This window comes from Anolis sagrei, chromosome 11 (assembly GCF_037176765.1).
Source record: "Anolis sagrei isolate rAnoSag1 chromosome 11, rAnoSag1.mat, whole genome shotgun sequence".
Classification (NCBI taxonomy): domain Eukaryota; kingdom Metazoa; phylum Chordata; class Lepidosauria; order Squamata; family Dactyloidae; genus Anolis; species Anolis sagrei.
The window spans coordinates 2678432-2705215 of NC_090031.1; the positions used below are offsets into that span (position 1 = coordinate 2678432).

At 46.5% G+C, this 26784-nt stretch overlaps 1 protein-coding gene across 2 annotated transcripts in view; it reads left to right on the forward strand.

Annotated features, from left to right (window-relative positions):
* The window catches only part of FIBCD1 (fibrinogen C domain containing 1), a 63767-nt gene that overhangs the window by 26505 nt on the left and 10478 nt on the right, over positions 1-26784 (forward strand). For both annotated transcript variants that reach the window (XM_060757560.2, XM_060757561.2), the window contains exons 2-4: positions 346-843; positions 5440-5599; positions 9946-10082. In XM_060757560.2, the coding sequence (XP_060613543.2) occupies positions 346-843; positions 5440-5599; positions 9946-10082 (795 nt within the window). The remainder of the gene's footprint in view (positions 1-345; positions 844-5439; positions 5600-9945; positions 10083-26784) is intronic.

Genomic DNA, 26784 nt, shown 5'->3' on the forward strand with positions numbered 1-26784 from the left:
TTGCCATCATTGGGGGTCCTCCAATGTTAGGAATTGTGGGAGTTGAAGCCCAAATCACCTGGAGGGTCCAAGTTTGCCATCATTGGGGGTCCTCCAATGTTAGGAATTGGGGGAGTTGAAGTCCAAAACACCTGGAGGGTCCAAGTTTGCCATCATTGGGGGTCCTCCAATGTTAGGAATTGTGGAAGTCCAAAACACCTGGAGGGTCCAAGTTTGCCATCATTGGGGGTCCTCCAATGTTAGGAATTGGGGGAGTTGAAGCCCAAAACACCTGGAGGGTCCAAGTTTGCCATCATTGCCTTTGGTCAACCACGGCTGCTCATTGTCTCTTGCGTGTCTTTCCAGAGAATGAGCTGCGGCTACATCCTGTGCACGGTCCTGCTGTCCGTGGCCGTGTTGCTGGCGGTGACGGTCACGGGAGCCATCCTGCTCATGAACCACTACCACGCACCCGTCACGGACTCCCCGCCGGTGATCAGCACCAACCCGGACGAGAGCGGGGCCCTGGTGACTATCGAGAGAGCGTCCGACGGATCTCGTGTCAACGTCTTCCTGGAGCCCCGCTGTCCTGAGCGTGAGGCCCACGGTGGGGCCGGAAGTGGGGTGTCCCGCCTGGAGGGGCTCCAGTCTTCCCTCCTGAGGGCCGTGACGGACCACAGCCTGGAGACCAAGGCCGCCAAGGGTCAGGAGCGAGCCATGCTGGCCGGCCTCTCGGACGAAGTCTCCAAGGTGCTGGCCCAGGCCGCCCAGCTCCGGGCCGACTGCGAGGGGCTGAAGAAGGGTCACGGTGCCTTGGGGCAGGAGCTCAGCGCCCTCCAGAACGAGCAGGGGCGCCTCATCCAGGTGAGATTGTCCATCATCATCTTCTCATTCTTGATCTGGGGGATTCTTCATGACTTGCCACAAATTGTCTCTCGTTTGTGGCATAATTTCTGGCATTCAACCTTTCAAAAGGCAGTCCACTTGTTTGAAATGCCGTTGCCATATTATTTTCAGCCTAAATATTTTGCATAGAACTATGGAAAAAATAGACCCGTGTCTGATTCCACAGCAAGCCGGCTTCAGGAAAGGCAAAAGCTGCACATTGCAAGTGCTGAACCTGACTCAGCACAGAGAAGATGGCTTTGAAAGGCAGCAGATCACAGGAGCTGTCTTCATAGACCTGTCGGCAGCCTATGAGACTGTGAACCACCGCTGCCTCCTCCTGAGAAAAATGTATAGTATCACAAGGGACGACCACCTCACCCGCCTCAACAAAGAAGCCTGCTACAAAACAGGAGCTTCTTTGTTGAGTTCCAGGGCCAGAGAAGCAGATGAACGGCCTGCCTCAGGGAAGTGTGATTGCTCCATCCATGTTCAACATCTACACAAATGACCAACCACTCCCAGAAGGGACAGAGAGTTTCATCTATGGTGATGATCGTGCCATTACCGCTCAAGCAGGGAGCTTCGAGATGGTTGAAAAGAAGCTCTTTGAAGCTCTAGGTGCTCTTACTGCCTATTACAGGGAAAACCAGCTGATCCTTAATCCATCTAAAACACAGACATGCGCCTTTCACCTTAAGAACAGACAAGCATCCCGAGTTCTGAAGATCACCTGTGACAGAGAGGGACAGAGAGCTTCATCTATGCTGATGATTGTGCCATCACCGCTCAAGCAGGGAGCTTTGAGTTGGTAGAACAGAAGCTCTAGGTGCTCTTACTGCCTATTACAGGGAAAACCAGCTGATCCCTATTTCATCTAAAACACAGACATGTGCCTTTCACCTTAAGAACAGACAAGCATCCCGAGCTCTGAGGATTATTACCTGGGAAGGAATCCCACTGGAGCATTGCAGTGCACCCAAATACCTGGGAGTCACTCTGGACCGTGCCCTGACCTACAAGAAGCACTGCCTGAACATCAAGCAAAAAGTGGGCGCTAGAAACAATATCATACAGAAGCTGACTGGCACAACCTGGGGATCACAACCAGACACAATGAAGACATCTGCCCTTGCGCTATGCTACTCTGCTGCTGAGTACGCATGCCCAGTGTGGAACACATCTCACCACACTAAAACAGTGGATGTGGCTCTTAATGAGACATGCCGCATTATCACGGGGTGCCTGCGCCCCACACCACTGGAGAAATTACACTGCTTAGCTGGTATTGCACCACCGGACATCCGCCGGGAAGTAGCAGCCAATAGTGAAAGGACCAAGGCAGAGAAATTATTATTTATTTTATTTACCTTACTTATATACCGCTGTTCTCAGCCCGAAGGTGACTCACAGCAGTTCACAACAAATACGAACAGCAAAAATTCAGTGCTACAGTATAGAAACAGTTAACAACCTAACACATTACACAATTAATAAACAGTCACTACATCTCCAGCTCATCCCCTGTTTGGGTATCAGCCAGCACGTCAACGACTTAAATCTAGAAATAGTTTTCTAAGATCTACAGAGACACTCACTGGAACACCTCAGCAAGCGAGAGTCCAAAAGTGGCAGGCTCAAACCCAGAACCTCAACCAATGGCTGATACCAAATGCGAGACTCCCCCCTGGGCACACAGAAGACTGGGTGACTTGGAAGGTGCCGAACAGACTGCGCTCTGCCCCACGAGATGCAGAGCCAACCTTCAGAAATGGGGCCACAAAGTGGAATCCACTACATGCGAGTGTGGAGAAGAGCAAACCACTGACCACCTGCTGCAATGCACCCTGAGCCCTGCCACATGCACAAGGGAGGAGCTTCTTGCGGCAACACCAGAAGCACTCCAAGTGGCCAGATACTGCTCAAAGGACATTTAATCAACTACCAAGCTTGCAAACTTTGTTTGTTTGTTTGTTCTGTTAAAAATGTAACACAACTGTTTGGTTGCCTGACACAATAAATAAATAGCCTCAATATGATCTGTACTGGTCTAGACTAGGTAATACTGGGACCATAACCCTTGTCGGGCGTGTGGACTTATTCACAAAAGTCCCTCCTCATAAATGCACAGCAGAGTAACTTCTTAGCAGCACCAGTAGCCCAACTGGGGAGAAGAAAGCCTTTGCATGTTTCGCACGTAGGTCTGGAGCGCTCCTGTGCAGGCAGGTAGCTAAAGACTGGTCAGCCCTCAGGATATGTAGGCTTACCTCGGTGAACTTTCCTGCATTGTCGATGGAAGCCTTGCAAAATCAGCACGAATGCCCCAGGCCAAGTTGGGGAGAAGGAGGAGGAGCAGCTCTTACCAGAGCAGAATAGTCAAGTTTAATAGGGTGAAGGGATGCGGCCCGAACATTTCGTACCAAGGAGGGACCCTTGGAAGAGTCCCCAAATGGGAATACGAGGACGTATTTGGCCTACGTGGTTCGTGATCGAAATACCACCTGGGAATTGGTTGACTGCCTGGACCCAAAGCATGCTCCCCAATGGCTCCATTATGGCCAGAAGTGATTACTGGGGTGCCAAAGTGTTCAATCCTCGGCCCATTGCTCTTCAACGTTTTTCTCAAGGACTTGGATGTTGGGATAGAAGGCACATTATTCAGACCAAATGGCATGGGGTGCCATAAAAGTGGCATCAAACAACGTCAGATAAGAACAATGTCGGATAAGCGAAGGTCGGGTAAGCAAGACTCTACTGTATACTTATTCCCAGGGTGCACCAACCCCCCGAATCGGACACAACTGGACTTAATGTCAGGGGAAAACCTTTACCTTTTACTACCGTCACGTCGGATGCGTAACAGGAGACTCCGTATTATCTGACATTTTCATTTATCCGCCATTCTGCCGGCCCGTTTATGTCAGATAAGCAAGACTCTATTGCAAAACCATGGAATCAGAGTATCACCCAGTCTAGACCAGTACAGACCAGTATAGACCATATTGAGGCTGAAGATATACAGCAGTGGGACTTTTGTTAATAAGCCCACTTGCCCAACAAGGATTATGGGCCCAGTATCACCCAGTCTAGACCAATACAGACCAGTAGAGCCCAGAACCACCCAGTCTACACCAGTACAGACCAGTAGAGACCATATTAAGGCTGAAGATATATAGCAATGGGTCTTTTGTTAATAAGCCCACTCAGCCAACAAGGGTTATGGGCCCAGTATCACCCAGTCTGGACCAATACAAACTAGTAGAAACCACATTGAGGCTGAAGATATATAGCAATGGGTCTTTTGTTAATAAGCCCACTCGCCCAACAAGGGTTATGGGCCCAGTATCACCCAGTCTAGACCAGTACAGACCAGTACAGACCATATTGAGGCTGAAGAAATATAGCAATGGGTCTTTTATTAATAAGCCCACTCGCCCAACCAGGTTTATGAGCCCGGTATCACCCAATCTAGAGCAATACAGACCAGTAGAGCCCAGTATCACCCAGTCTTGACTGTTACAGCCCAGTAGAGACCATATTGAGGCTGAAGATATACAGCAATGCGTCTTTTGTTAATAAGCCCACTCTCCCAGCAAGGGTTATGGGCCCAGTATAGCCCAGTATCACCCAGTCTAGACCAGTACAGCCCAAGAAAGACTATATTGAGGCTGAAGAAATTTAGCAATGGGTCTTTTGTTAATAAGCCCACTCACCCAACAAGGGTTATGGGCCCAGTAAAGCCCAGTATCACCCAGTACAGACCAGTAGAGACCATATTGAGGCTGAAGAAATATAGAAATGGGTTTTTGTCAATATACCCACTTGCCCAACAAGGGTTATGGGCCCAGTATCACCCAGTCTAGACCAATACAGCCCTGTAGAGTCCAGTATCCCGCAGTCTAGACCAGTACAGCCCAGTAGAGACCATATTGAGGCTGAAGAAAAATAGCAATGGGTCTTTTGTTAATAAGCCCACTCGCCCAACAAGGGTTATGGGTCCAGTATCACCCAGTCTAGACCAATACAGACCAGTAGAGACCATATTGAGGCTGAAGATATATAGCAGTGGGTCTTTTGTTAAGAAGCCCACTTGCCCAACAAGGGTTATGGGCCCAGTAAAGTCCATTATCACCCAGTCTAGACCAGTACAGACCAGTAGAGACCATATTGAGGCTATTATTATTATTATTATTATTATTATTATTAAAATTTGAATGGCGGATAACCTGAGGGCAAAGGTGGCTAAATAATAATAATAATAATAATAATAATAATAATAATTTACTCTGATTTCAGTAGCAGACGGAGGAAAACCAGGCAGCCTTTTACATTAGCTGTGTGTCTTTCGCTCCCCGAAATCATTTGTTATTAAACTTGTATGTTATTTATGTTTGAAAGCGGAGGTGGGAGAGGCAATCCACCACGCAGCTCCACTTGACACATTTTTCTGTTCTAATAAATGGAAAGCGTTCCCTGCTCCAATGTCTAAACGCAAGTCAATAAAAACAGGCTGTTTCCTGCAAAGAGGAAAGATGGACTCACGCTCGATTTGGCGTTCTTTCTTCCCCTTTTCAGCTGCTCTCGGAGAGTCAGACCAACATGGCCCGGCTGGTCACTTCAGTCAGCGATATCCTGGACACTTTGCAGAAGGAGCGTGGCGTGGTGCGGCCAAAGGCCAAAGCTGACCTCCAAAAACCACCGTCTCGAAGCACAAAGCCCAAAGGATGCTCCAACGGTAGGAGAGAACTTTTGTCATTTCCTACGGGATCATTAAAACAACCAAAAAAGGTCACTTGGATTAATAGACCCATAGAATTACTACAAGCAAATAAAAGATGGCTGGATGCAAAACTTGTGTTTACACTTGGCCTTCTGTATACACAGGTTTTGTACCCAACTATCTCCGGCTTGCAAATTTTCCAAAAATATCCAACATTTTGTCAAGATATGTATATCAAATGCTATCAAATGCGAATCAAGGTGGTCAGTTGAAACATTCACACCTAGCTCCAGCAGACAAGAGTCCTTTGTCCCATCCTGGTCAATCCACAGATATATAAACCCTTTTTCCTAGTTCCAGCAGACCTCACTACCTTTGAGGATGCTTGCCACAGATGCAGGCAAAAGGTCAGGAAAGAATGCCTCTAGAACATGGCCATATAGCCCGAAAAAACCTACAACAGCCCAGTGATTCCGGCCATGAAAGCCTTTGACAATATATATGGAACTGGTTCCATAATATTTCATTTTATGGTACCAAGTCCCTGTAGACATTATGAACTATAAATCCCAGCAACTACAACTACAACTCCCAAATGTCAAGGTCTATTTTCCCCAAAATCCACCAGTGTTCACATTTGGACATATTGAGTATTTGTGCCAAGTTTGGTCTAGATCCATCATTATTTGAGTCCACAGTACTCTCTGGATGTAGGTGAACTACAACTCCAAAACTCAAGGTCAATGCTCACCAAACCCTTCCAGTATTTTCTGTTGGTCATGGGAGTTCTGTGTGCCAAGTTTGGTTCAATTCCATCATTGGTGGAGATCAGAATGCTCTTTAATTGTAGGTGAACTATAAATCCCAGCAACTACAACTCCCAAATGTCAAGGTCTATTTTCCCCCAAATCCACCAGTGTTCACATTTGGTCATATTGAGTATTCGTGCCAAGTTTGGTCTAGATCCATCATTATTTGAGTCCACAGTGCTCTCTGGATGTAGGTCAACTTCAACTCCCAAACTCAAGGTCAATGCTCCCCAAATCCTTCCAGTGTTTTCTGTTGGTCATGGGAGTTCTGGATGCCAGGCTTAGTTCAATTCCATCATTGGTCGAGTTCAGTATTTATTTATTTATTTACAGGATTTATATACCACTTTTCTCACCCCTAAGGGGACTCAAAGAATGCACTTTGATTGTAGGTGAACTATAAATCTCAGCTACTACAACTCCCAAATGTCAAGGTCTAATCCTCCCAAAATCCACCAGTGTTCACATTTGGGCATATTGAGTATTTGTGTCAAGTTTGGTCTAGATTCATCATTATTTGAGTCTACAGTGCTCTATGGATGTAGGTGAACTACAACTCCCAAGCTCAAGGTCAATGCCCACCAAACCCTTCCAGTATTTTCTGTTGGTCATGGGAGTTCTGGGTGCCGGGCTTGGTTCAATTCCATCGGTGGAATTCAGAATGTGCTTTGATTGTAGGAGAACTATAAATCCCAGCAACTACAACTCTCAAATGACAAAATCAATCCCCCCGAACCTCACAAGTATTCAGATTTGGGCGTATTTGTACCAAATGGAGTCCCATGAATGAAAATGTATCCTGCATATCAGATATTTACATTATGATTCATAACAGTAGCAAAATTACAGTTATTCAGTAGCAACGAAAATAATGTTATGGTTGTGGTTCAGCACAACAGGAAGAACTGTATCAAACTTTTACTGAATCATTCGCGCAACCCGCAGCCCTTCCCACTGCTTTAGGTATATAGAGATGAAGAAACTGCAAAATGGTTGGGGGTCGCCACAACACGAGGAACTGTAGTAAGGGGTCACAGCATTAGGAAGGTTGAGAAACACCCTTCTAAACTGTCACTTGATCAGTCCCGTGACCCACAGCCCCTCCCACTGCTTTAGGTATATAGAGATGAGGAAACTGCAAAATGGTTGGGGGTCACCACAACACGAGGAACTGTAGTAAGGGGTCGCAGCATTAGGAAGGTTGAGAAACACCATTGTAAACTGTCACTTGGTCCGTCCCGTGACCCGCAGCCCCTCCCACTGCTTTAGGTATATAGAGATGAGGAAACTGCAAAATGGTTGGGGGTCACCACAACACGAGGAACCGTAGTAAGGGGTCATAGCATTAGGAAGGTTGAGAAACACCCTTCTAAACTGTCACTTGGTCAGTCCCGTGACCCACAGCCCCTCCCACTGCTTTAGGTATATAGAGATGAGGAAACTGCAAAATGGTTGGGGGTCACCACAACACGAGGAACTGTAGTAAGGGGTCACAGCATTAGGAAGGTTGAGAAACACCCTTCTAAACTGTCACTTGATCAGTCCCGTGACCCACAGCCCCTCCCACTGCTTTAGGTATATAGAGATGAGGAAACTGCAAAATGGTTGGGGGTCACCACAACACGAGGAACTGTAGTAAGGGGTCGCAGCATTAGGAAGGTTGAGAAACACCATTGTAAACTGTCACTTGGTCCGTCCCGTGACCCGCAGCCCCTCCCACTGCTTTAGGTATATAGAGATGAGGAAACTGCAAAATGGTTGGGGGTCACCACAACACGAGGAACCGTAGTAAGGGGTCGCAGCATTAGGAAGGTTGAGAAACACCCTTCTAAACTGTCACTTGGTCAGTCCCGTGACCCACAGCCCCTCCCACTGCTTTAGGTATATAGAGATGAGGAAACTGCAAAATGGTTGGGGGTCACCACAACACGAGGAACTGTAGTAAGGGGTCACAGCATTAGGAAGGTTGAGAAACACCCTTCTAAACTGTCACTTGGTCAGTCCCGTGACCCACAGCCCCTCCCACTGCTTTAGGTATATAGAGATGAGGAAACTGCAAAATGGTTGGGGGTCACCACAACACGAGGAACTGTAGTAAGGGGTCACAGCATTAGGAAGGTTGAGAAACACCCTTCTAAACTGTCGCTTGGTCAGTCCCGTGACCCACAGCCCCTCCCACTGCTTTAGGTATATAGAGATGAGGAAACTGCAAAATGGTTGGGGGTCACCACAACACGAGGAACTGTAGTAAGGGGTCACAGCATTAGGAAGGTTGAGAAACACCCTTCTAAACTGTCACTTGGTCAGTCCTGTGACCCGCAGCCCCTCCCACTGCTTTATGTATATAGAGATGAGGAAACTGCAAAATGGTTGGGGGTCACCACAACACGAGGAACTGTAGTAAGGGGTCGCAGCATTAGGAAGGTTGAGAAACACCCTTCTAAACTGTCACTTGATCAGTCCCGTGACCCACAGCCCCTCCCACTGCTTTATGTATATAGAGATGAGGAAACTGCAAAATGGTTGGGGGTCACCACAACACGAGGAACTGTAGTAAGGGGTCACAGCATTAGGAAGGTTGAGAAACACCCTTCTAAACTGTCACTTGGTCAGTCCTGTGACCCGCAGCCCCTCCCACTGCTTTATGTATATAGAGATGAGGAAACTGCAAAATGGTTGGGGGTCACCACAACACGAGGAACCGTAGTAAGGGGTCACAGCATTAGGAAGGTTGAGAAACACCGTTGTAAACTGTCACTTGATCAGTCATGTGAACCGCAGCCCCTCCCACTGCTTTAGGTATATAGAGATGAGGAAACTGCAAAATGGTTGGGGGTCACCACAACACAAGGAATCGTAGTAAGGGGTCACGGCATTAAGAAAGTTGAGAAACACCCTTCTAAACTGTCACTTGATCAGCCCCTCCCACTGCTTTATGTATATAGCAATGAGGAAACTGCAAAACCAAACAGGCATATACTTCAGGTAGTAAAACGGCATTTTATTAGAGAAAGTAAGGTTGAGGAAGACTGCTCTACATGCGTGGGTTGTGCATCCAGGTATTAAAAATATTCCCCCCTAAAGCTTGATTTTTACCATTTTATACCAAGGACACTTTAGAATATAATGGGGCTTTAGACTACAAGGGAGTCCTTTCAACCCGTCCTACCCCGATATTGATTTAAGGCTAACCAATCTGTTTGAGCTTTGCTTTTGAAGTCTGATTCGGGGAGTTTCTCTTTCAAATGCATATATACGCATCCAGATCTCCTTTAGTTTCATCCTGCCATGTGATCCGTGTGAGCGTGAAAGGCAACGCTGGAAGGAAAAGTCCCAGAGCCCAAAAACGTGCTTTGATTGGGACTCACCACTTGGCCTTGGCTGCCGATTGGGGCCAGGGATGCCTTTGCTCAAAGCCTGGGAAGGCAGCCAGGGATGAAGGGGGCCGGAGTCCCGGTGGCCAATTAACCACCAAAGCGAACGCGAACGGTGCCGGACTCAGACAATTAACTGGCTGCGTTTCTGCTTTCTCTCGCTCTGTCCCTTCCGCAGGCTCTCGGCCTCGGGACTGCTTTGACCTCTATGTGAACGGACAGCAAGAGGACGGGGTCTTCTCCATCTTCCCCACTCACTCTCCGGAAGGGTTCCCAGTCTACTGTGACATGACCACTGATGGTGGAGGCTGGACGGTAAGGTGACCTTCCCTCTGACTTTGCGGAGCCCTCAAGAATGGTCAAGAAAGAGGTGGCCGTCTCTATTCTTAGCCCAAACCCCAAGACCAGTCGAGAAAGGGATGACAGACACACTCCAGCATAGTTGAGATCCCTAGGATGGTCACAAAAGAAATGACCAGTCAAGACCAGTCACAAAATGATGAACTTCCCCCATCTTGACCTTCAGAATGGTCAAGGAACAACAGCTTAGTTGAAGCCCCCAGACTGATAAAGAAAGCAATGACCTTCTCTCCAAGTTCAGCCAAGATCCTCAGACCGGTCAAGAAAGGGATGAATTTCTTGGCTTTGACATTCCGATTGGTCAAGAACAAGATGAGGGAAGCTTCATCCTAGTCAAGGCCCCCAGACCGGTCAAGAAAGAGATGAACTTCCCCCATCCTGACCTTCAGACTGGTCAAGGGACAGATGGCTTACCCTCCAGCTTAGTTGAGGCCTCCAGACTAACAAAGAAATCAATGACCTTGCCAAGATGCCCAGACCGGTCAAGAAAGAGATGGATTACCATGACTTGAGATTCAGACTGATCAAGAAAGAGATGAGAGAAGCTTCATCATAGCCAAGCCCCCCAGACTGGTCAAGAAAGAGATGACTTTCCCCTCATCTTGGGGAAAGAAATAGATGACCTCCTCCCCAAGTTTAACCAAGAAACCAAAGCAGTAAAGAGAGAAATGACCTTCTCTCATCTGAGCCAAGACCTTTAGATTGGTCAAGAAGGAGATGACCTAATCTCCCATCTTGACCAAGACTCCAGACCAGTCAAGAAAGAGATGGTCTTCCCTTCTGGTTCAGTCAAGACCCCAATACCAGTCAAGAAAGAGATGACCTTCTTCCATCTTGACCCACAGACTGCTTAAGGGACAGATGACCTTCTCCCTAAGTTTAGCCAAAACTCCCAGACCAGTCAAGAGAGAGATGGTCTCCCTCATCTTTGTCATGATCCTCATATTGGCCAAGAAGGTGGTGGCTTTGTTTCCCATCTTGGCCAAGACCTTCCAACCAGTCAAGAAAGGGATGACCTTCCCTCCCAGTTTAGCCAAGATTCCCAGACCAGTGAACTTCCCCAATCTTCAGCTTCAAACTGGTCAAGACACTTCTCTACAAATTTAGCCAAGACTTCCAGCCCAGTCAAGGGAGACTTGGCCATGCTTCCAGACCAGTCAAGAGAAAGAGGACTTTCTTCCATCTTGACTTTGGAGACTGGTCAAGACAGCACAGATGACCTTCTCCCTAAGTTTAGTCAAGAACCCCCAACCAGTCAAGAAAGAGATGACCTTCCCACCCAGTTTAGCCAAGATTCCCATACTGGTCAAGAAAGAGATGGCCTTCTCCCATCCTGAGATTCAAACTGGTCAAGGTACTTCTCCCCAAATTTAGCGAAGACATCCAGACCAGTCAAGAGAGAGATGACTTTCTCCCATCTTGGCCAACAGACTGGTCAAGGGACAGATGGCCTTCTCCCCAGGTTAGCCAAGATTTCCAGATCAGTCAAGAGAGAGATGACTTTCTCCTATCTTGGCCTACAGAGTGGTCAAGGGTCAGATGGCCTTCTACCCAGGTTAGTGTAGACTTCAGACCAGTCAAGAGAGAGATGACTTTCCCCCATCTTGACCAACAGACTGGTCAAGAGACAAATGACCTTCTCCCCAGGTTAGGCAATACTTCCAGACCAGTCAAGAGAGAGATGACTTTCTCCCATCTTGGCCTACAGACTGGTCAAGGGACAGATGACCTTCTCCCCAGGTTAGCCTAGACTTCCAGACCAGTCAAGAGAGAGATGACTTTCTCCCATCTTGGCCTACAGACTGGTCAAGAGACAGATGGCCATCTCCCAGGGTTAGCCAAGACTTCCAGACCAGTCAAGAGAGAGATTACTTTCTCCCATCTTGACCAACAGACTGGTCAAGGGACAGATGGCCTTCTCCATAGGTTAGCCAAGACTTCCAGACCAGTCAAGAGAGAGATGACTTTCTCCCATTTTGACCTACAGACTGGTCAAGGGACAGATGACCTTCTCCCCAGGTTAGCCAAGACTTCCAGACCAGTCAAGAGATGACTTTCTCCCATCTTGGCCTACAGACTGGTCAAGAGACAGATGGCCTTCTCCCCAGGTTATCCAAGACTTCCAGACCAGTCAAGAGAGATGACTTTCTCCCATCTTGGCCTACAGACTGGTCAAGGGACAGATGACCTTCTCCCCAGGTTAGCCTAGACTTCCAGACCAGTCAAGAGAGAGATGACTTTCTCCCATCTTGGCCTACAGACTGGTCAAGGGACAGATGGCCATCTTCCAGGGTTAGCCAAGACTTCCAGACCAGTCAAGAGAGAGAGGACTTTCTCCCATCTTGGCCTACAGACTGGTCAAGAGACAGATGGCTGTCTCCATAGGTTAGCCAAGACTTCCAGACCAGTCAAGGGAGCGATGACTTTGTCCCATCTTGACCTACAGACTGGTCAAGGGATAGATGGCCTTCTCCCCAGGTTAGCCAAGACTTCCAGACCAGTCAAGAGAGAGATGACTCCGATCCTGACCTACAGACTGGTCAAGGGACACATGGCCTTCTCCCCAAGTTTCGCCAAGATCCCCAGACCATCCAGGGAACAGATGATCTCCCCAAAACGTCAACAGAAAAACCTATCTGATGGGTTTCCCATCGATCAGAAATAACTTCAGGCTAAGACTGCCGTTTAATTAGCAACCCAACTTCGTATTTTCAACCTTCTTTGTTCTTTCGTAATTAATCCACCTGTCTGTGCGAACTAGTCTAAACCTCCTTCCATTTCGTAGCAGGGATGTAATAAAGCAACGCTCAGCAATGCCAAATAAATTCCATAGTAAGCCTATAGTAATAATAATAATAAAAAAACAACCATGCCGAACTATTTTTTTAAATGCAGGAGAAAATTGGTTATGAATTCCTCCCTCCCCGTCTCGACCGCAGGAAGGAATAGAATTATTAGTCCTTGAGCAGCCTTTCAAAGTTGCGAGCTATTTATCATCCTTTCTTCAGCCAGATCAACAGGGAGTAATTAACCGGCCGAATCTGCAAACAGAAGCTTTTCAATTGGAAGGAGAACTTTGCTCAAGTGAAGATTTACTTCTCAGCAGAAATTATGGTTTATGGGGAGGAAAGCCATGCTTAATAATGCAAGGTGTGGAAGACATGATGTATGGAATGGCAGCGCTAACTTCCCTTCCAATGCATTGGGGGAAATCAAGTCCTTGCTAACTTACTTACTTACTTACTTTAGGCAATCCCTCGTAGCCCGAGGGTGATGGTCCTCCAAGTGTAGTGTCTTGGCGGTGGGTCCGTAGGTGGCTGTGGAGCTCTGTTCTTGGTCTGCATTCAGGGTTGGCTTGATGCACCTTCTTCTTCTTGGCACATTTCTCCCTTTTGCCCTCCATTCGTGCCTCTTTGAATTCCGCAGCACTGCTGGTCACAGCTGACCTCAGTTAGAGCAGTCAAGGGCCAGGCTTCCCAGCTCTCTCTGGGTGTCTATGCCACAGTTTCTAAGGTTGGCTTTAAGCCCATCTTTCACTCTCATTTCCTGTCCACCAACATTACGTTTCCCGTTCTTGAGTTGGGAGTAGAGTCACTGCTTCAGGAGACGATGATCGATGGGCATTCGGACAATGTGGCCTTCAGTCCAGCAGAGATGATTGTGGAGGACCATCGCTTCAGTGCTGGTGGTCTTTGCTTCTTCCAGCACGCTGACATTTGTCCACCTGTCTTCCCAAGAGATTTGCAGGATTTTTCAGAGGCAACGCTGATGGAATTGTTCCATGAGTTGTGTGTGACATCTGTAGACAGTCCACGTCTCGCAGGCGTATAGCAGGGTTGGGAGGACAATAGCTTTATCAAAAAGCCCCTTGGACTCTCTATGGATGTACCAATCCGCACTCTCTGCTTCATTAGGGAAAATACTGCACTCGCAGAGCTCAGGCGGTCTTGTATTTCAGTGTCAATGTTGACTTTTGTGGAGAGGTGGCTGCCAAAGGAAATGATCAACATTTTCTAATGTTACACCATTAAGCTGTATTTCTGGAATTGGAGAGTAGTTGGCTGGTGGCTTCTGCTGGAAGAGCACTTTTTTCTCAATTTTCAATTAGAGGCTGAACTTTCTGTATGCTTTTGCAATAATGTTGAGAGTGGCTTGTAGGTCTTCTTCTGAATGTGCACAGACTACATTGTCATCGGCATATTGTAGTTCTATAATTGATGTTGTAGATCTTCTTCTGAATGCACACAGACTATGTTGTCATCTGTATACTGGAGTTCTATAACAGATGTAGATCTTCTGAATGTGCACAGTCTACATTATCATCTGTATATTGGAGTTCTATAATTGATGTTGTAGGTCTTCTTTTGAATGTGCACAGACTACATTATCATTGGTAAATTGGAGTTCTATAACTGATGTTGTAGATCTTCTGAATGTTCACAGACTACATTATCATTGTCATACTGGAGTTCTATAACAGATGTTGTAGATCTTCTGAATGTACACATACAATGTTATCATTGGCATATTGGAGTTCTATAACTGATGTTGTAGATTTTCTTCTGAATGCGCACAGACTACGTTATCATTGGTATATTGGTGTTCTATAACAGCCATTGTAGGTCTTCTTTTGAATGTGCACAGATTATGTTATCATTGGCATATTGGAGTTCTATAACAGATGTTATAGATCTTCTGAATGCGTGCAGACTATGTTGTCATCGGCATATTGAAGTTCTATAACCAATGTTGTAGATCTTCTTCTGAATGTACACAGACTACGCTATCATCGGTATATTGGAGTTCTATAATCAATGTTGTAGATCTTCTGAATGCACCCAGATTACATTATCATCAGCATACTTGAGTTCTATAACAGATGTTGTTGTGACCTTGGTTTTGGCTGAGGTCTGCAGAGGATGAATAGCTTAAACAGTAAATCTAAAAGGCAACATTGTGTAGATCTTGGAAAGGGAACCCAAAGACCATCCAGTCCAACCCCATTTGGCCATGAAGAGGTACACAATAAAGGCACTCTGGAAAGATGGGCATCCAACCTCTGACTAAGATGGAGACTCCAGATTATTGAGTGGTTCTCAGCTTCAAATCTGAGAATCACGTGAGCTGTAGTGCAAAAAAAGAGTAAGTTTAGCCTATGACTAGTTGAAGCTGAAGAGTAAACGATCCACATTAAGCAAAGGAGACTTGAGAAATCTATAGTGTCCGAATCTGTAATTTTCTGGTTAAGAAACTACCTCTTGAACGAAGTGGGAAAGCTTTATTTCCAAAAGCATACATTGTGGTACAAAAATAATAAAACTTCCAAGCGTTCAGTCTATTTCTTCACATTGTGTTTGAATTTAAGACATGACAAAGAGATGGTATGCTTACAAGTACATCTTAATCATGCAATCATTGTCGAACTGTGACATATGTTTCCTGGGGAGGGATGGAGTCATCGGCATCGTCCTTCCTTGGGGAATCTGAGGCCACGGCCATCGCTGCCTATTTGCCCATTGCTGATCTACTAGACTTGGGGCAAGATGCTATTGACAGGAGAGAAAAACACGAAGGAATGCCAGAAAGAATGAGAGGGACGCCCAAGGAGAAGTGCCAAGCATCCTTCCCAAATCAGAAGGTCAGCTGAAGGAGGAAGACGCGGGGACGTCAATATTGAGAGCAAGAGTGGCATCTACACGGTTGAATTAATGCAGTTTGGCACCACCTGAGATTCTCATGAAATCTGGCAGAGAAGGGTGTTGGAACACATTGGGAGATATCTTGGAGCCAAGTCGAAACACAACATCCGTTCTCCTGGATTTTGCGATATTTGCATATCAATTGTGAGATATCTTGGGAGTCGAAATATAACATTGACACAGACTTTGATTTTGGAATACTTCCATATCCATCATGAGATAAATCTTGGAGCCTGGTCCAATATGAACTCCATCAATGCACATAGCCTGCAAGTCAATAAATGTGATATTTTGGTGCATGAAGCAAAAAGTTTGGGTACCTTGCACCATCAGTGAGCGAGATTTTGGGAATTCCAGATAACAAAAGGCCAATCATTAATGTGTTACATTACCCCCAAATGATAACAACAACAACAACAACAACATTATTATTATTATTATTATTATTATTATTATTATTAGATACACAACATGATTAGTACACAGTAAACAAGATCACTCTGCTGGATGTTGTGTTGGATCCCACCTCGGACACTTCCCAAGCGTCTAGGACTGAAATACAGCTTAATGGTGTAACATGAGAAAATGTTGACCATTTCCGCTCCCTTGGCAGCCAACTCTCCAACAAAGTCAACATCGACACCAAAATTCAACACCGCCTGAGCTCTGCGAGTGCAGCATTCTTCCGAATGAAGCAGAGAGTGTTTGAGGACCAGGACATCCGTAGGGAGACCAAGGGGCTTGTTTATAAAGCTATTGTCCTCTCAACCCTGCTATATGCTTGTGAAACGTGGACCATCTACAGATGTCACATGCAATTCCTAGAACGAATCTATCAGCGCTGCCTCAGCAGACTGAAAGCCAAAACCAAGGTTACAACAACATCTGTTATAGAACTCCAGTATGCTGATGACAACGTCGTCTAAGCGCATTCAGAAGAAGTTCTACAAGCCACTCTAAACACCTTCGCAGGAGCATACAAGAAGCTCAGCCTGTCACTGAACATCGAGAAAACTAAAGTGCTCTTCCAGAAGTCACCAGCCAATCCCTTTCCAATGCCAGTGATACAGCTTAATGGTGTAACATTAGAAAATGTGGACCAGTTCCGCTCCCTTGGCGGCCACCTCTTCACAAAAGCCAACATTGACACCGAAATACAACACCGCCTGAGCTCTGCGAGTGCAGCATTTTTCCATTTGAGGTATTTGAGGACTGGGACATCCGTAGGGATACCAAGGGGCTTGTTTATAAAGCTATTGTCCTCTCAACCCTGCTATATGCCTACGAAACGTGGACTGTCTACAGATATCACATGCAATTCCTAGAACGATTCCATCAGCATGAAAAATCCTACAAATCTCTTGGGAAGACAAGTGGACAAATGTCAGCATGCTGGAAGAAGCCAAGACCACTAGCATTGAAGCGATGGTCCTCTGCCATCAACTCCACTGGACCAACCATGTTGCCTGGATGCCTAACCACCGTCTCCCAAAGCAGTTGCTCTACTCTGAACTCAAGAACGGAAAATGCAATGTTGGTGGGCAGGAAAAGAGATTAAAAGATGGGCTCAAAGCCAACCTTCAAAACTCTGGCATAGACACTGAGAACTGGGAATCCCTGGCTCTTGAGCACTCCAGCACTACGGATGTCCCAATCCTCAAACACTCTCTGCTTCATTAGGGAAAATGCTGCACTCGCAGAGCTCAGGCGGTCTTGTATTTCAGTGTCAATGTTGATTTTTGTGGAGCGGAAATGGTCCACATTTTCTAATGTTACACCAGTCAGCTGTATTTTTGGCATTGGGGAGGGACTGGCTGGTGACTGCTGGAAGAGCACTTTGGTTTGAAACACATACAACAATCTTATTCAAGACGGATACGGAAAGACGATCCAAACCGTCTTATTTGGATGCCATCATCAATACCTGCTGAATCTCCTTCTTGGTTGTACAATTATGCCGGAGGATTCTTTGTTTTTCACGCCGGGAAATAAAGGCAACAAATGCACCGAAGGCCAAGATACAGAATCCGTATGACGCAAAAAGGGAATCCTTGAGCTGGGGGAGGCCAACCCAGGTCTGATTGTTGCTACAGAAGGGAAAGTCAGCAGAAATAAATATCAAATCGATCCCAGTTCACAAGGTTAGCCCGCTAATCCGTGGCTTGGAACGTCTATGGGTCGCATCTCTTCCTGGGTTTCTTGCCCTGGATCCTGAGGACACGAAAGCGGTGGCCTGAAGGTGTGAAGGGCATCTAGCCAGAAAGGCCAACGATCCCCTTCCGTAACTCCTAAGCCTCTCGATGAATCTGTCTTGGGAAGAGATGGCTTGGAGAGTCTGGCTACCAGAGAGCTAGACCTTGGAAACAAACCAGTTTGGAAAGGGTCACCAGTCTGCATTGTCCCAGTCTTTCCACCAATCCTAAAAACTTGCTTTATCCCATTCCCTCATGGTCAAACAGGGCTGGACTGGATGGTCCTTGGGGATCCCTTGCACATCCCAGTGGAGTCTCCTTCTCTGGGTGGTCATCTGTCAGGGGAGCTTGGATGGTGTCTTCGTTTGTGACAGAAAGAATGACGCTTGGGGTCCCTTCCCAATCTAGAATTCAGAATTTGTTTGAAACTCTTTCTCCAATGTTTTTTATGGACCTCTGTTGGGAGGGCTTGGATGGTGTCTTCCTGTATGGGAGCCAACCAGATGATCCTTCCAGATCTATGATTTTGAGTCTGGTGGAGTCTCCTTCTTTGGGAGTTTTGAAACAAAGGCTGGATGACCATCTTTCAGAAAGGCTTGGATTGTGTCTTCCTGAATGGCAGAAATGCTATTAGTTTGGATGACCCTTTGGTGCCACTCCCAACTCTGGGGTTGGGCTGGAGGACTGTTTAGGATCCCTTCCAACTCCAGCTTTGAAAGTTGGGTGGAGTTACCTTCTCTGGAGTTCTTTATGGATATCTGTCAGGAGAGCTTGGGTTGTGTCTTCCTACAGAACAGGGTTGGACTGGATGACCCTTGGAGTCTCTTCCAACTCTAGGGTTAATATCCATCATAGTGTCATGACCTTATTTCCTGGTTTTGTGTGAAGCCAAGAAATTAGGCCATGCCTTAGATCTGCCTTGTGTATATTTGAAACAAGGGTGAGGGTTGCCATGCAAATGCGAGCAATGAAGGGGAGGGGCCAGGGTGAAGAATAGGAGGCATGAGGGAAATAAACTGGCAGTTGGAATTTTGTTGCATTCCCTAATGCATGCTTTTGAATTAAATCCTTCCAGCTTTGTTTGTAAGATAATTATTTTGCCTGAAAGCTACAGATCCAAACATATATCCATACATCTATCTCAATCATACTGATCTATCCTCTCTCTCTCTCATATCTGTCAATTCTATGGCCATTTCTCTGCGGCTGGAAGGACATCTGTTGGGAGTGCTCAGATTGTGACTTCCTGCATTGCAAAACAGGGGTGGACTGGATGATCCTTGGGGCTCTCTTCCAACTCTATCATATCCACATTATCTGTCTCAGTCTTACTGGCCTATCATTTCGCTCTCATATCTATGGCCATTTCTCTATGGCTGGAATGACACCTGTCGGGAGGGCTCAGATTGTGCCATTACAGGATGATCCTTGGGGTTCCCTTCCAACTCTATCATATCCACATACCTATCATCTTGGTCTCATATCTATGGCCAATTCTTTATAGCTAGGTGGACATCTGTTGGGAGGGACTGGATTGTGCCGTCCTGCATTGCAGAACAGGGGGGACTGGATGATCCTTAGGGCTCTCTTCCAACTCTATCATATCCACATATCTTACCAATCTATCATCTTGGTCTCATATCTATGGCCATTTCTCTATGGCTAGATGGACATCTGTCGGGAGGGCTCGGATTGTGCCGTCCTGTATTGCAGAACACGGGCAGACTGGATGATCCTTAGGGCTCTCTTCCAACTCTATCATATCCACATATCTATCATCTTTATCTCATATCTATGACCATTTCTTTATGGCTAGATGGACATCTGTCAGGAGGGCTCAGATTGTGCCGTCCTGTATTGCAGAATAGGGGCGGACTGGGTGATCCTTAGGACTCTCTTCCAACTCTATCATATCTACATATCTATCATCTTGGTCTCATATCGATGGCCATTTCTCTATGGCTGGAAGAACATCTGTCGGGAGGGCTCGGATTGTGCCGTCCTGCATTGCAGAAGAGGGATGGACTGGATGATCCTTAGGGCTCTCTTCCAACTCTATCATATCCACATATCTATCATCTTGGTCTCATATCTATGGCCATTTCCCTACGGCATCTGTCGGGAGGACTTGGATGGTGTTTTCCTGCCAGGCAGAAGAGGGTGGGACTAGATGCCCTCTGGAGGTCCCTTCCAAGACTCTGACTCGTGGCAGTTTCATGCCAGGGAAAGAGAAGCGCCTCCAGACAGGAAGCCTTGGAGAGAGAAGGGCCCAAGGAGCAACCGGTGGGAGCCAGGCGTCCTTCTCTCTCTGCCTCGGGCGGCCGAGCTCTCCGAGCCGGGAGGGGATGAGAACTCAATTACTTAAATGTCTATTTAAAGCTGACCTAGTCCGCAGGATCCCCGGGGGCCTTGCGGAGGAAAGGAGGAAGGCGCTGGCAGGAAAATGACGTGTCCGTTGAGCGCTTGTCAGTTTCGAGACAAAGCAAGAGGAGGGTTTGATCAAACACACTTGGGAAACTTGGGACTTCTTTGCATTTATTCTGCACAACATCTGCATGGGGTTGTTTTGTGCAGAAAAATGTGCCTTTTCGTGCAGAAAACATGATTTCGATGACATCTGGGTGCAGGAAAAGCCCAGTTCTGTAGTATTCCTGAGCGGGAAGCCCTTCATTTAGCTGTGGTATTGCTTATCCACATTCCTCTCTAGAGATGGTAACAACAACTACAACAACAACAACAGCCAGCTGCAAAAGGCCACCTTACTGGGATCTGCATGCATTATTTCGTGCAGAAAACATGATTTCGATGACATCTGGGTGCAGGAAAAGCCCAGATCTGTAGTATTCCTGAGCGGGAAGCTCTTCATTTAGCTGTGGTATTGCTTATCCGCATTCCTCTCTAGGGATGATAATAACTACAACAACAACAACCAGTTGCAAAAGGCCACCTTACTGAAATCTGCATGCATTATTTCGTGCAGAAAACATGATTTCGATGCCATCTGGTTGCAGGAAAAGCCCAATTCTGTAGAATTCCTGAGCTGGAAGCCCTTCATTTAGCTGTGGTATTGCTTATCCACATTCCTCTCTAGGGATAACAACAACAACAACAACAGCCAGTTGCAAAAGGCCACCTTACTGGGATCTGCATGCATTATTTCGTGCAGAAAACATGATTTCGATGACATCTGGGTGCAGGAAAAGCCCAGCTCTGTAGAATTCCTGAGCTGGAAGCTCTTCATTTAGCTGTGGTATTGCTTATCCGTATTCCTCTCTAGGGATGATAATAACTACTACTTCTACAACAACAACAACAACAACAACAGCCAGTTGCAAAAGGCCACCTTACTGAAATCTGCATGCATTATTTCGTGCAGAAAACATGATTTCGATGACATCTGGTTGCAGGAAAACTGAAGTTCTGTAGTATTCCTGAGCTGGAAGCCCTTCATTTAGCTGTGGCATTGCTTATCCACATTCCTCTCTAGGGATGATAACAACAACAACAGCCAGTTGCAAAAGGCCACCTTACTGGGATCTGCATGCATTATTTCGTGCAGAAAACATGATTTCGATGACATCTGGGTGCAGGAAAAACCCAGTTCTGTAGAATTCCTGAGCTGGAAGCTCTTCATTTAGCTGTGGTATTGCTTATCCAAATTTCTCTCTAGGGATGATAACAACAACAACAATAACAACAACAACAGCCAGTTGCAAAAGGCCACCTTACTGGGATCTGCATGCATTATTTCGTGCAGAAAACATGATTTCGATGACATCTGGTTGCAGGAAAAGCCCAGTTCTGTAGTATTCCTGAGCTGGAAGTCCTTCATTTTGCTGTGGTATTGTTTATCCCCATTCCTCTCTAGGGATGATAACAACAACAACAACAGCCAGTTGCAAAAGGCCACCTTACTGGGATCTGCATGCAATGCATTATTTCGTGCAGAAAACATGATTTCGAGGACATCTGGGTGCAGGAAAAGCCCAGTTCTGTAGAATTCCTGAGCTGGAAGCTCTTCATTTAGCTGTGGTATTGCTTATCCACATTCCTCTCTAGGGATGATAACAACACCAACACCAACACTAACAACAACAACAACAACAACAACAACAGCCAGTTGCAAAAGGCCACCTTACTGGGATCTGCATGCATTATTTCGTGCAGAAAACATTATTTCGATGACATCTGGTTGCAGGAAAAGCCCAGTTCTGTAGTATTCCTGAGCTGGAAGCCCTTCATTTAGCTGTGGTATTGTTTATCCACATTCCTCTCTAGGGATGATAACAACAACAACAACAACAACAGCCAGTTGCAAAAGCCCACCTAACTGGGATCTGCACGCATCATTCGCTGATACATCACACAATCCTAGACACTTGGGAAGGGTCCGACGTATGATCCAATACAACAGCCAGCAGACTCATCTTGTTGTGATAATAATAATAATAATAATAATAATAATAATCTTATTAACAAATAAAAACTGCCATCAAAGCCAGAATTGAAAAGTTGAGGACAGATCCCAAGTGTAGACTCTGCAAGGAAGTAGATGAAACAATAGATCACATCTTCTTCTGCTGCAAGAAGATCACAGAGATACTACAAGCAGAGGCACAACACCGTTGCTCAGAAGATTCATTGGAACTTGTGCCACAAATACTAACTGCCTGCGACAAAGAACTGGTAGGATCACAAGCCGGAAAAAGTTACACAAAATGAACACGTCAAACTCCTCTGGGACTTCTGAATTCAGACTGACAGAGATTTGGAGCACAAGACTCCTGACCTCACCACCATTGAGAAAAAGAAATATGAATTGTGGATGTTGCAATCCCAGGCGACAGCAGGATTGAAGAGAAACAACCGGAAAAGCTGACATGATATGAGGATTTAGAGATCGAACTGCCAAGGCTCTGACACAAGCCAGTAAAGGGGATCCCAGTGTTGATGGGCATACTGGGTGCAGTGCCTCAAGACCTTGGCCTGCACTTAAACACAATCAGTGCTGTCAAAATCACGAACTGTCAGCTGCAAAAGGCCACCCTATTGGGATCTGCACGCATTATTTGGCAATACATCACACAGTCCTAGACACTTGGGAAGGATCCAACGTGTGATCCAACACAACAGCCAGCAGAGTGATCTTGTCTGCTATGGATTCATCTTGTTGAGTACCCAATAACAATAATAAATCATGTATTGGACAGATGGCAAGCTATTTAACCTCAGCAGACTGAAAGCCAAAGCCAAGGTTGCAACAACATCTGTTATAGAACTCCAGTATGCTGATGACAATGTCGTCTGTGCGCATTCAGAAGAAGACCTATAAGCCACTCTAAACACCTTCGCAGAAGCATATGAGAAGCTCGGCCTGTCATTAAACATCGAGAAAACCAAAGTGCTCTTCCAGCAGTCACCAACCACCCCCTCTCCAATGCCAGAAATACAACTTAACTGTGTAACATTAGAAAATGTTGATCATTTCCGCTCCCTTGGCAGCCACCTCTCCACAAAAGTCAACATTGACACTGAAATTCAACATTGCCTGAGCTTTGAGAGTGCAGCATTTTCCCGAATGAAGCAGAGAGTGTTTGATGACCGTGACATCCATAGGGAGACCAAGGTGCTTGTTTATAAAGCTATTGCCCTTCCAACCCTGCTCTACGCCTGCGAAACGTGGACTGTCTACAGACGTCACTCCTGAAACGATTCCATCAGCGCTGCCTCCGGAAAATCCTCCAAATCTCTTGGGAAGACAGGCGGGGAAACGTCAGCGTGCTGGAAGAAGCAAAGACCACCAGCATTGAAGCGATGGTCCTCCAACATCAACTCCGCTGGACCGGCCACATTGTTTGAATGCCCGATTGCCAAAGTAATAATAATAACAACTTTCATGTTCCAGTGTGCCTTCCCAGAATAAGGAAATACTCGCAGCAACAGGTCCTCTAAATGCAACTTATCATTGATTTAGGATTGTTTGCTCACCCCATCTCTCGTCGAAAATTCTCTCCCAGCATATTACCTTGTTCATGCCCAGCATTATTTTTTAATTATCACATTTGGCCCAGCCATAGGTTTTTAAATGCTTGTTGTTACTGTTACTGTTTATTGTTTATTTTTTGTTTATGATATTTGTTTCAATTGTTTTGTATTGATATTTTGTTATTGCTTTTATTCTTGTTGTTCTATGGGCTCGGCCTCATGTAAGCCGCACCGAGTCCCTTGGCGAGATGGTAGCGGGGTATAAATAAAGTTTTTTTATTATTATTATTATTATTATTTTTACACCCCACCACCATCTCCCCAAGAGGACTCGAGGCAGCTTACAAAGGGATATCAGCCAGCATGCCAATCAAGAAACAGCTTTCTAAGATCTACAGTGATACTTGCAGGCACACATCAGCAAGCAAGAGTCCAAAAGTGGCAGGGTGAAACCCAGCACCTCAATCAGTGGCGAAGAGATACTAAACGCTTTTCCTGAAAATTCAGCTTGTGTTAGATGGGGTTCCATTCCCCCTGAAGACGCAGGTTCGCAGCTTGGGAGTGATCCTGGACTCATCGCTGAGCCTGGAAGCCCAGGTCTCGGCGGTGGCCGGGAGAGCTTTTGCACAATTAAAACTTGTGCGCCAGCTGTGCCCGTACCTTGGGAGGTCAGATCTGGCCACGGTGGTCCACGCTCTGGTTACATCCTGATTGGATTACTGCAATGCACTCTACGTGGGGTTGCCTTTGAAGACTGTTCGGAAACTCCAACTAGTCCAACAGGAGACAGCCAGACTGCTCACCGGAGCATCATACAGAGAGCACACCACTCCTCTGCTATGTCAGCTCCACTGGCTGCCAATCCAATTCCGAGCACAATTCAAAGTGCTGGTTTTGACCTACAAAACCCTATACGGTTCCGGCCCAGCGTACCTGTCCGAACAGATCTCCTTCTACATCCCACCTTGGAATTGAAGATCTTCTGGGGAGGCCTTGATCTTGACCTCGCCTCTATCACAAGTGAGACTGGCGGGGACGAGAAGCAGGGTCTTCTCGGTGGTGGCCCCTCACCTGTGAAATTCACTCCTGGGGGAAATTAGATCGGCAACATCCCTCCTTTCCTTCAGGAAAAAATTGAAAACATGGATTTGGGACCAGGCATTTGGACAACCTGGCAGATGAAAGAGGACGTGGCGATAAGACTGGAATTGACAAATGGAATGGAATTATGGAACTCTGAAAGACGAATGCTGAGCTCGTGATTGGTTTTTAGTGATCATGTTATACAGTATATTGATTGTTTGATTGTGATAAATGTTGATTGGTGTTTTTATATGTACATGTACTCTATGTAGGCATCAAATTGTGCCTTTTTTGTAAGCCGCCCCGAGTCCCGCCTTGAGGGTTGAGAAGGGCGGAGTAAAAGTAACTGAAATAAATAAAATAAATAAAACAAGAAGAGCCCCCATTGCAAGGCCATGTTTTGGAGAGTCCGAAGGCTGCTGGGATGGAGTCCGCACCTTTGCGAAAGGGATAATCGGCCGGAGGAAAGGCTGCCGCTAATCTCCCGAGGCGTTTGTAATCACGGCTGACCAGCGAAGGGGGAGGGACCCAGAGAAGCGCCCACTAATGCCTCCCAAGCCCCTGGACAACTGGACAGAGGTCAAAGCAGATTAATGGCATTAGCACCTTCTCTGTGGCATCTTCCTTCCCTTTCTCTGGCACATCCAAAGCCCCCACCTGTCAATCAGCATTGGGACCCCCGCCAGCAGAAAGAGGCCAGGGCCAAAAGGGATGTTTCTAGTGTATGTTGAATGCCGTTGAGTATAGTCAGCCTGGTACAACTTGAAATGGAGGCTGGCAAGGTCAAACCGTAACGCAGGCGCACCTGAATACCTTTTGGCACACCTCGATGTTTCCTGGATCTGCGGGACTCTCGGCACGCAGCGATACCCACTCCACTCCAGTTTCCCGACCCTAAACACGTATCCTTCCTGACAGGCCGCCTGATTTTGGCATCCCTCCCAGTGCGGAGCCGCTCCAATTTAATTAGCCAATTTCAAAGGCGTTTTCAAATTAATTCGCGGCCGCGTCTCGCAAGCGGCGCTGCAGCTGGGAGGCCAGAACCCAGCCAAGAAATAACTGGCGTCCCTTTCTCTCTCTCTCCGTGCGGTTCCAGAATTCCAGATCCTTATTTACTTACTTAGGCGATCCCCTTGCTCTCTGATGTTCTTCCAGGTGTGGCACCTTGGTGGTGGATCCGTAGGTGACTATTCTTGACCCGCATCTTCTCCCAAAGTGAGGACATCGGTCTCCAAGTGGAAGGCAATCCCGGTCAGAGTTGCCTTGATGTGCCTTCCTCTTGGCACGTTTCTTTTCCCCCCTCCATTCATTCCTCTTCGAATCCCGTAGCACTGCTAGTCACAGCTGACCTCCAATTGGAGCACTCACAGGTTAGGGCTTCCCCATTCTCTCTCGGTGTCTATACCACAGTTTTAAAGGTTGGATTTAAACCCATCTTTCAATCTATTTTCCTGTCCACCAATGTTACGTTTGCCGTTCTTGAGTTCGGAGTAGAGTCACTGCTTTGGGAGACGGTGATCTTTGGGTTTTCGGACAACGGTCCGGGTTAGAATCATAGAATTGGAAGAGACCTCATGGGTCGTCCAGTACAACCCCCAGCCAAGAAGCAAGAAATTGTATTTAAAGCACCCCCGACAGATGGCCATCCACCTCTGTTTAAAAGCTTCCAAAGAAGGAGCCTCTACCACATTCCAGGGC